The sequence below is a fragment of the Mirounga leonina genome, unplaced genomic scaffold, assembly GCF_011800145.1.
Source record: "Mirounga leonina isolate KUSES-001 unplaced genomic scaffold, KU_Mleo_1.0 Mir_175, whole genome shotgun sequence".
NCBI lineage: Eukaryota > Metazoa > Chordata > Mammalia > Carnivora > Phocidae > Mirounga > Mirounga leonina.
In genome coordinates, this window is record NW_023270453.1 from 667,472 (window position 1) to 679,491 (window position 12,020).

The following is a 12,020-nucleotide window of genomic DNA, read 5'->3' on the forward strand; positions in this document are numbered from 1 at the left end:
AATGTCAAGGAGCATTTTGATGTTTTGTTTTGTTTTTCCCAAGGAGCATTTTGATTTTCACATCATGAATTTTACAATTGCCAAATGGATTCAGGAAAAACTTTCATCACATTTATGCTATTATTAAAGGCTCTGTTAATTTCATGGTTTTCCAGAGACCCAGACTGAGCAGTCCTGTATGACCTCTCATCTCTTGACACATTTGTCCTCAAACATTGTTTCATAAACTAAATGAAACAAAATAAGGAATGTAAGAAATGCAGCCCAATTTTCTTCCACAATAGTGTAACCTAAATTAGAATTAAACTCTCAAACCCCAACATACCTAGTTATATCTTTGTGAGCCATCTTAGGATCATGGTGACCTTAGCAAGTCAGCAAATTTAACTTAACTGCTATTGGTGATAAGGTCTACTAATTATATAGCACAGATCACATCCACTGTGCCATGGTGATGTACTGTCAAGTTATTAATTAAGAACTCTAAAAAGGGTCTAATGATCCTACAAATTCACTGAGTTTTACTATCCTTTGTCAAGAAATACACTTGATTTATGACTACATGTACTTCTAGATAGGAATGTATGTCATGATTAATAATCAGCTATATTTCCCAACATGAAAGAAATATTAGTATATTAGTTAAGATTTTATTTACTTGTCAATTTCTGGGCTTAAGATTTTTTAACAACCTTATTGAGATATAATTTACATACCATAAAGTCACTCATTTTAAGTGCACAATTCAATGGATTTTTAGTAAATTTACAAGAGTTATGCAACCATCACCACAACCTAATTCTAGAACATCTTCATCATTCCAACAAGGAACCTCATTCCATTTGTAGTCACTCCCCCACCAGCACTGGGCAACTGCCAACCTATTTTCTGTCTCTATAAATTTTACTTTTCTGGACAATTCATGTAGGTGGAATCATATAATATGTGAACTTTTGAGTCTGGCTTCTTTCACTAAGTATAATGTTTTGGGGGTTCATCCATATTATAGCATGTATCAGTGCTTCATTCCTTTCATTGTCAAATAGTATTATACAGATTTATCACATATTGTTTATCCATTCACCAGTTGATAGACATTTGGGTTGTTTCCACTTTGGGTAATTATGAATAATGCTGCTATGGAGATTCATATACAAGTCTTTGTGTACACAAATGGTTTCATTTCTTTTTTTTTTTTAAGATTTTATTTATTTATTTGACAGAGAGAGACAGTGAGAGGGAACACAAGCAGGGGGAGTGGGAGAGGGAGAAGCAGACTCCCCACTGAGTAGGGAGCCCGATGCAGGGCTCTATCCCAGGACCCTGGGATCATGACCTGAGCTGAAGGCAGCCGCTTAACGACTGAGCCACCCAGGCGCCTCTATTTTCATTTCTCTTGGGAAGATATCTCAGAGTGAAGCTGTTGGGTGATGATGGTAAATTTATGTTTACTATTTTGAGAAACTGCCAAACTGTTTTTCAACATGACTGCAACATTTTACATATCGACCAGTAATGTAAGAAGGTTCATGATTCTCCATATGATAATCAACACTTGTTATTATCTGTCTTTTGTAGCCATTCTTGTGGTGTGATGTAGTAGTATCTCATTATGGTTTTGATTTGCATTTCTCTAGTGACTAATGATGTTGAACATTTTTTCATGTATTGATGGATCATTTGTTGGTGAAATGCTTATTCAAATCTTTTACCCATTGTTTAATTGGGTTATTTGTCTTCATATTATTGAGTTGTAGGAGCTCTTTATATATTTTGAATATAAGCCTTTCTTTTTTTTTTTTAAAGATTTTATTTATTTATTCATGACAGACAGAGAGAGAGAGAGAGAGAGGCAAAGGGAGAAGCAGGCTCCCAAGGAGCAGGGAGCCCGATGCGGGACTCGATCCCAGGATCCTGAGATCATGACCTGAGCCGAAGGCAGATGCTTAACCATCTGAGCCACCCAGGCGCCCGAATATAAGCCTTTCTTGATTATATTATTTGCAAATAATTTTTTCAAATCTGTGGCTTGTCTTTTGGTTTTCTTAATGGTATCTTTTAAAGCATACCAGGTTTTAAATTTGATGAAACCCAACTTATGAATGTTTTCATTTATCACTTGAGCTTTAGGTGTCATTTCTAAGAAATTAATGCCTAATCCAAAGTTTCAAAGAGTTCTCTATTTTCTTCTAGGAGTTTTATAGTCTTAACCCTTATATTTAGATCTATGATCCACTTTTAGCTACTACTTCTGGTACATTGTATAAGACAAGGGTCCAAATTAATATTTTTGTTTGAGAATATAGTAATTGTCTCAGGGCCATTTGCTGAAAAGACTATCCTTTTCACATTAAGTTGCCTTGGAACCTTTGTGAAAAATCAGAAAAGGGTCTATTTCAGATTTTCAAAATTCAATTACATTGATATATATGTCTTTATGTAAGCAAGTACCACACTATCTTGATAGCTGTAGCTTTGTAGTAAGTTTTAAAATTGGGCAGCATAAGTCCTTTTACAAGATTGTTTTGGCTAGTCTGGGTCCTTGGCATTTCTATATGAATTTTAGGATCAGCTTCTCAAGTTTGGGGTGGGAGAGGGAAGCCAGTTGGGATTATGATAGAGATTGTATTGAATATATAGATCAGTTTGGGAAGAAGCATTGCCATCTTAATAATATTGAATCTTCCAGTCCATGAACATGGAGTGGCCCTCCAATTATTCAGACCTTCTTTAACTTTTTTCAGGAATGTTTTGTAGTTTTCAGTGTACAAATCTATACTTCTCTTATTAAATTTATTCCTAAGTATTCTTTTTGATGCTATTGTGAATGAAACTCTTGTCTTAATTTCATATTTGTTTTTTTAAAGTTTACTTATTTATGGGGCGCCTGGGTGGCTCAGTTGTTAAGCGTCTGCCTTCAGCTCACGTCATGATCCCAGGGTTCTAGGATCGAGCCCCGCATCGGGCTCCCTGCTCAGCAGGAAGCCTGCTTCTCCCTCTCCCACTCCCCCTGCTTGTGTTCCCTCTCACTGTCTCTCTCTCTGTCAATAAAATCTTTAAAATAAATAAATAAATAAATAAATAAAGTTTACTTATTTATAACCTCTACACCCAACATGGGGCTGGAACTCACAACCCTGAGATCAAGAGTCGCATGCTGAACCAACTAAGCCAGCCAGGTGCCCCACATGTTTGAATTGTTCATTACCAGCCTATGAAAATATGATAGATTTTTATATATTGGTCATATATCTAGTGATCTTGAACTCTTAGTAGTTCTACTATTTTTGTATGTGTGTGTGTCTGTATTCCTTAGGATTTTCACAAACAAGATCATGTCGTATGTTGGTTTTAAAATTTATTAGCCTTTAGAAAATGTGCCTTGTGTTTGGTTATTTATGGCACTGAGCAAAATAAAATCGTTCTTACAACTTCATACTGTGAATTATACAGAATTTATATGGAGTAAACACACCCTCTTATTCTCCTATTTCAGTAAATCAAGTAATATTTTCCTTCGAAATAATAACAGATTATGAATTTTTCTAATTGTCACAGCATTTAGTAGTTTGTGTTCATCCTTAGACATGTATAATAGATGATGATGTTGGAGAAGGAGTCATGAGCTATTGAGGGCAACTTGGGTTTGAACCTGGTTTTCCTATAAAGTAGCATCATAGCATGTACAGTTCTACATTCATTCATTTTTCTGTCATTTCTAAAAACTGACTGTCCATAATGATAAAATCTATTGTAAAAACCACAGTAACTAGCAACACTATTTTTTAATTTCTTAACAACACACATAAGAATAGTAATTAACAAACTAAAATTGTCAATACTATGCAAATATTTGATACCATTTCAATTGTTTTTCACAGAAAATGAAAGAAATAACAAAAATTATTCATTGTTGCTTTCCTTAATGGATGATCTTTAATGAAAATTGCCTAAAATAAATAATGTTTCTTATTCAAAAGTTACTTTTGTTCTGAAAGCATTCTGGCCCAAAGAGTTATACTTATTAAAAGGAAGGGGGGCAGCGCCTGGGTAGCTCAATCGGTTAAGTGTCTGACTATTGATTTTGGCTCAAGTCATGATCTCAGGGTTGTGAGATTGAGCCCTGCCTGGGGCTCTGTGATGGGCATGGAGCCTGCTTAAGATTATCTCTCTCTTCCTCTCCATCTGCCCCTCCCCGCCAAAAAATTAAAATAAAAGATAAATAAAAGGAAGGGGAACATAAGAATAAATCTTCATGACCTTGGGTTAGGCAAAGTCTTTTTAGATAAGGCTCCAAAAGTATAAGCAACAAAAGAAAAAATAAATAAATTGAACCTTTAAAATTTTAAAGACTTTTGCTGCAAATAATACCATTAATAAAGTGATGATAACCCATAGAATGGAAGAAAATACTTGTAAATCATACATCTGATGAGGATTTGTATTCAAAATATATAAAGAACACTTACAACTCAATAATAAAAATATAATAGCCCAAATTAAAAATGGGCAAAGGGTCTGATTAGACATTTCTCCAAAGAAGATATACAAATGGCCAAAAAGCACATGAAAAGATTTTTCAACATCATTAACCATCAGGGAAATGCAAATCAAAACCACATTGAGATGCCAATTCACACCTACTAGAATGGCTACAATAAAAAAAAAAATAAAGGTAGTAACAAATGTCGACAAGAATGTGGAAAAATTGGAACCCTCATACATTGCTAATGGGAATATAAAATGGTACAGCCACACTGGAAAACAGTTTGGTGGTTCCTCAAAATATTAAAAAGAGTTATTGTTTGATCTAGCAATTCTCCTAGATTTGTACCCAGGAGAAATGAAAACATACATCCACACAAAAACCTGTACAAATATGTTCATAGCAGCATTATTTATCATAATAAAAAGAGTAGAAACAGCCCAAATGTCCATCAACTGGTGAATGAGGAAACAAAATGTAGTATAGTGATGCAATGGAATATTATTTGGCAATAAAAAGGAACAAAATATCGATACATGCTACAACATGGATGAACCTTGAAACTTATGCTAAATGAAAAGAAGCCAGGCACAAAAGACCACTTATAATGTATGATTCCATTTAAATAAAATGTCCAGAGGAGGCAAATCTCCAAAGACAGAAAGTAAATTAATGGCTGCCTGGAGCTAGGCAGGGAGGGTATGGAGTGACTGCTCACAGGGGAATGAAAAGGTTCTAAAATTAGATTGTGGTAATGGTTGCATCTGTGAATATACTAAAACCATTGAATTATACACTTTAAATGGGTGAGCTGTATAGCATATGAACTATATTTCAATAAAGCTGTTAAAAAATGAAGGGAAACAACCATGATGACAAGAACACAATAATTAAATAACCTCAGAAATACTTTCATAACTAAGGTAATAGAATGAACTTACTCAAATGCCAAACTAAGATGGACCATTTCAATATGATGCCTCTAAATCAAAACATATGAAAATGCAATTGTGCGAATATTTTCAAAATATATGTAGGTGAGCTTATTAGATAAAAGATGGATTTTTTTTTCCATTTTTAATAAGGTGCAGCAGATATAAAGCTATGTGAAAACGTGAGCAATTCCAAGGGACTGCTCATTGGTTCTCCTGGATCAGAACCAATTAGAGAGTGCTTACAGAAGCTGACATGCCTTTGGGACAAAATGAACTTCAACATGGCCTTTAATTTGAAAGCTGCCACAGAGTAACAAATGAGAAATACCATTAGACAGTTCCTAAAGCTCTTGGATACATTTTTCCCTACTGAGATAATGTCAAATCAAACAGACTTGGACTTTCATTCTAAAGCCTTTAAAACAACCAATGTTAGAATCCAAGAAAGCTTGCGGAAGCAAAAATAATAAGTCCCTACAACATGAAAATATTTGGATGGACTTAAAGCATTGGAAGGATTGCTGACAGCATAATGATTAATAAAGATCCCACTTTTTAATTTAATACCCATTGTATTTCCTGAAAGTAAATATTCTATCAAATACAGGCAGAAGGAACCTTAACTTCTATTAGTAAACCTGAATGTTTTAATAAAACTACTTTTGTTAAACTTACACACAATAAAAATGATCTTACTTCAAAAGGTGAAGTTTTCAAACTTATTTTACTCATGATATTTATACGACAAAACGGCATAATAATTCATTAAAAACCAAGTTACGTAAACTTAGTAGTATATAAAAAGTATTTAGTGCTACCTAAGACACTATTTGCAAGGGTTTCTCAAACTATGATTACTATTGATTCCACTATTAATTATTCATGCTGTAGCTGATATATTCCTTTATTTCCAAAACTTAAAGGAAAATAAAAGTTGCTACACGCAGGAATCTGAAAGTGATAAAGACTATTAATAATTTACCTCGTGATAATCTAGAAGTTGAACATGATTACTATTATATTTTGGGCACAGCTTATACCTGCAGAGACCCTGCAGAGGAGACCATAGTCATTGGACCACTAGAGAGAGGAGGGAGGAGGAGTGAGGAGGAGGAGGTCGGGGGTGGGAATGAGAGGGAAGAGGGAGGACAAAAAGGCAAGCATGATAATGGGTTAAAGAAATATGAGGCAAAAAGTGAACTGCATGTATAAGCTAAAATTATACACATGTAAATCAGCTGTACTTGGACAACTCAAAACCAGAAATGTAATTGTGGTTTCTCACCAGAAAGCCAAAGAATCACAGAATTGTTAAACAGGGAAAGGCCTTAGCATATTGTCAATCGTACTCTCTACCAAGCATTGCAAAGGAATATACTCAACACTGTGGAGAAATGTAAGGAAGCCCCAAATCTACTAAGTCATTTCTTTGATCTAGAAAGTCTTATAAAAATTGAAAAAATGTTAATGTTAGAAATTCCCTCAATGAATGTGTAGAAAAATAACACATAAACATAACCAAATAAACATAAATTCACCTTTATAAGATTTATAAATCCAATAAATGACTCACTATATACTTTCAGAGTCCCTCAGCTATATAGTTCGAGTAAACTTCCTGCCTTACTATACCATCTAAAGTTGCTTCAGGAAATGTGCTTTCCTATTTGTTAATTTATTGTTTTAACTAAATTTAAATGTCATTTAACTTACTCTTGTTAATTTTATTTTGAATTATTATCATCTTTTCTGTGTACTTTCCTCAGTCTAAGTCAATTCTGAAAACTGCTTTCAAAAAAGGTACATGTTTTCTTAAGGGAGTTATGCTGGGAAACATTTTTTTCTTTCTTTGAAATTCTAAAATTATTAAACAACCCATCCTAATTAAATGTATGTTTTGTGAATCATTCTAGTAGTTAATATTTTTTTAAGAAACCTTGCTTTTTAAAAAACACATGATTTAAAAATGTTTAACTTAGTGAATTTATGGACATTTTTCTTTTAAGGAACAAACACAAAACATATAATTAAAAGATCGAGCAGAGTTAGGAGAGGTAAATCATAGCTTCAGGAATACCCTCTGACCAGTTGCATCATGTCTTTCGAAAGCACCTTAAATTCTTTTGGACTCAGTTTTTTAATATTAACTGGACTAAAGTTCTAATTCCACCTTCAAAATCCTATTATTCAATTCCTATTCCATAAGAAAAGTCAACATGAATGTAGAATGCGAAAACCAGACGTTCATTTTACAACCCACTTTGCACCTATAGAGAACTTCCTTTAAACTATAGATAGCACTGTTAGAGATAAGGGTAACCTATTTTCAAAGAAAAGCCACCTCAGTTCTTCTGATAAATTTCTATTTCTCAAATAATAAAATCAATATTATCCATAATGATAATTAAAACATTTAAAATTACATATTTTTAAGAATGAGTCAAATCTAACAAATCTTCATACAACTGTTAAAGAGTAAGCACTTACTTTTACTTGAAGATCCTCGGAACTTTCTGCTGACATGTACAATGAAAGCAGAACCGTCAAGGTGTTTGTGACTGCAACAGCCCGGGCGTGCTCTGGAGTGTGTTTCCCAATCTGTCCTAAGGCCCAAGCAGCGGCAGCCTTAATATGATCTTCTGGTTCTTCTGACAAGCAGACTGACAACTGGGGCACACCCTGCAGCATTGATCAAAAGCGCAAGTGTTATGAATCTAGAGCAGGATTAAAGAGTGTTCCATGTCTCTCAAACATTAGAAGAAATCATTTTGGCCTTGATCCTTTTTTTCCTAAACAGTTCAATAAATGAGTACATCACAGGGGCTGTCATTTTTCAAGTCAATAAAATGACTAGAACTAATTTACCTTAATTATCTGTAACAATCCAACTAAACTAAGAATATCTCTGCTAGCATTTACTCCCCAAATAGAGAGGCATTTAACCAAACAACAGATGCCCCAGACTAGTATATTATAGGCAAAACCAGATTCCAATGTGACAAAATAAAAGTGTTCAGGATTTTAAAACCTTTTATTGTCCTTTATTTAAAAAGTTAGAATCCTTTCAAAAAAAAATGCCTTTCACCAAGTATAATAGATCTGAGAACAAAATAACCACTATAGATCCAAAATCAAATGAATGAGCAAGAATCCTATTTAAGTAACTTTTAGATGAAATAGATTCACTAAAAACTTTCCTGAAATAGTAAATAATTTTCATGTATTTTGGCCAAGTTTTAAATGATAGTTTTGCCCATTTTAACATGATTAAATGTCAAAATAGAATGATTACTTTTGTTACATAGATATCATGTACTTATATTTTACACAGGCTTCAATTTTATCTCAGTAATCAAAACAGAATTAACTAAAGGGTTATATTCCCAAGGAAGACTCAAATAACCAAATCAAATTATAATTCCAGATTCTATATAGGCATAATTTTCTAATGAATTTGAGACTATAATAATTATCACCTTAAATTTAGTATCACAAAAGCCATTACCACAAGGTCAGGCTCCATAGCAAAGGCCAAGTGATGATGTATATTTTCTTTTTGTCCACCTTAAAATTCAGTTATTAGTAAGACTGATTTCCTGAAGAAACCTGCCATATCTCTTCATTGGCTTCTTTCTTACAACTAAAAATGTGTGTCTGCCAATACATAAAAGGTCAGATCTGTCTTCAGAATGAGGCAACTTCCAGAAACCCCATACTTCTGGGATATATCACGAATGAAGCAGAGGAAGAGAAGACACCTTTATCCTCATCCCCCAAATTCTGACTTATGGGCCTCCAATGTTATGACTATCAAATGATATAAGGAACATGAATGTGCTTTGAGAATTATAAAGTGTGATGTAAATGGGAGTTGTTGTTACTGGTCCTTACAGTGCCCCATAGGACAAGGAAAGAGTCATGCAGCCCATTCGCGTGCCTCGAACTGCTGCCGCCACCACCCCAATCTTCACTAACTGAAAGGCAAACTAGGTGGGAGAGGCCAGCGGCAACCCCAGACCAAAGGAGGGGAGCGCCTCCTGGTTAGTTGGGGGAAGAAATACAGGAAGCAAAAGTAATTGCTTCTTTCATCCTTCTTCCTATGTGTAAGCTTTCGGACTATGCACAAAAGAACTGCAAATCAAAAGTCCCAATAATATCCCCATGGCGACCCTTCAGAAAGCCCTACTGCTCTGGTCACTGTCATAGTCTTTGGTAATAGAAGAACAAAAGGAAAAGCGCAGGATAAATGGGAGTGAAGCACAGAATTATCAAGGAATTGGTAGAAAATAAAGATCTGAGGTTCCTCTTTATTCTGAGGATTAGCAAGAGATAAAAAAAAAGAAAAAACACCCCCCCCCACTTCTGTTCAGCACACAGCAGCAGGTTTTCCATGCTGATAAGAAACCCACACCCTAGAGGGTTGCCAGAGACACTGTAAGCATACAGCCTTTGAAGTATTCTTCGGGAGATCAATATTTATTCATTCAACAAATATTTTTTGAGCACCTACTACGTGCCAAGGCTACACTCCATGCTGGGTTAATACCTACTTGAGATAAGGCCAAATCCCTAGAGCAAGGAAACAAAAACATTACTATCTGATGTGTGCTCTGAATTGCCTCCATCTAAGAAGAGAAATCAGTTCATGAAAGCTGACAGAGAGAAGGTAGATAAAGGAGGGATGTCCTAGCCTTGTCATCTCTTACCCAAATGACAGGAAAGGGGGTAATGTATAGACCTCCGAGAATAATGAAAACGAGTATCAGGCATGTCATTTATAACAGCTGTATTTTTTTAAATTATTTATTTATTTATTTTAGAGAGAGCTTGTGCAAGCAGGGGTTGGGGGGTGGGTAGTGGCAGAGGGCGAGGGAGAGCATCCCCAAGCAGACTGACTACCCACTGAGCATAGAGCCCGATGTGGGGCTCGATCCCAGGACCCCGAGATCATGACCTAAGCCAAAACCAAGAGACAGACGCTCAACGAACTAAGCCACCCAGGCGCCCCTAAAACAGTTGTTTTTAATCAAAGTTTGCTTTATATGTCTGTAAATATGTTGTCAATCCTTTGAGATAGATACTTCATATTTAAGTACAGATAATACTAAAACTCGGAAGTGTTGATAGTTTGTCGATACTGAACACTGGCTAAAACTTTAAACTTCTGCAAAGTAAACCTTACTTCAAGCATTGCTTTGGGAAACTTACTAATAAGCCTTGAAAAAAAGCTGAAGATTTTCTGAGGTAATTCTTTGACCCCGGTCAGTTCTATTTTATACTCTGTGGGAGGGCATTCACGTGTGGTTCTGTGTTAGCACATCTCTAGAGGAAACGAAACAAACACAGACCTTGGAAGTGATCACTGCCATTGCCAGGTTCTCAGAATGAGCCGCTACATAACCAAGCATCATGATGCCAGGCAGTCTTATGTTTCCTTTGCAGGACCCAATACAATCAATCACGGCAGCCACTCCTCCGGCGTTAACGATCAACTGCGAAAGCTAGGAGGAGAGGAGAGTCAGAGCATCGTGACCATGAAGCATGAGATTATCTTTAAATCTTAACTTTAGTCTTGCCCAATTTTTTTTATTTAGGACCTAAAAACCACCTGGTGAAATCTGAAATACCATTTAGTGAGATTGTTGTATTCATTAAGGAATATATAAGTAGAATAATCCTGCTATTTCAAATGTGCAGACATACTCATTGTGAGGAGCCAATCTGTGGTTCAGTTTTTCATGCATCAATAGCACAACTTTTATCCTTATTGCAATAGATGTCAAAATTCCTCACCTAGACACTAAGCCTAGGGCTAGTTCATAACTAGCTAACTACTGAAACCCCCAATCACAACGTGTGAGTATGAAGCACATTAATCACTGAATGCTAAAAGACAGTGTCAGACTTGAACTATTCTAGCCTAATCATCCCCCCCTTTGCTAGCAATGACTACTAGCTGATTGCACTTCAATCTTGAAAAATCTCAACCAAATGAAGATGTTAGATGACATAAAGAATGAGGACTTTAAAGTTTCGTGAAATGAAATTGATTAGTCAAAATATACACAGAAAAAGATACAACTTCAGAATCCACCCAGATTTGCTTCATCTCTACTCCTTCAGCATCTGAGAACTCAAGTAGTACAGAAGTTATACTAGGCTATGGGCCTGGTGGTCTCCTCAGACCTGGAGGCATGCTGTCTCTCACTACTCCCAGCTGACCTAGAATGACAAGGATGACAAAAGTCCACGCCCCCCACCATCTAGAAATGGAAAGCAGGACATTGTTAAAAACTGAGATTTTAGACTCAAATTCCATTGATATAATCCAGTGGTTCTCAACTAGGGGCACTTGTACCCCCTGGGAAACCTCTGGCCATATATGGAGACATTTTTATCAGGATGGGGTTGGGGTGCTACTGGGATCTAGTGGGCAGAGGCCAGGGATGCTGCTGAACATCCACCCTACCATGTACAGGACAGCCCCCTACGACAAACAATTACCTATTCCAAAATGTCCATAGTGCTGAGGATGAGAAGCCCTGAGCTAATCAGATCATGTGGCACAGCATTTGCGCCCTGTAAACAAGTTGATGTTT

The 12,020-nt window shown here is 35.8% G+C and overlaps 1 protein-coding gene across 2 annotated transcripts in view; it reads right to left on the reverse strand.

Moving 5' to 3' along the window:
* The window catches only part of SPAG6 (sperm associated antigen 6), a 61,940-nt gene that overhangs the window by 11,743 nt on the left and 38,177 nt on the right, over positions 1–12,020 (reverse strand). For both annotated transcript variants that reach the window (XM_035021495.1, XM_035021494.1), the window contains exons 7-8: positions 10,770–10,922; positions 7,909–8,100 (exon numbers count right to left, since the gene is read on the reverse strand). In XM_035021495.1, coding sequence (XP_034877386.1) covers positions 7,909–8,100; positions 10,770–10,922 — 345 coding nt within the window. The remainder of the gene's footprint in view (positions 1–7,908; positions 8,101–10,769; positions 10,923–12,020) is intronic.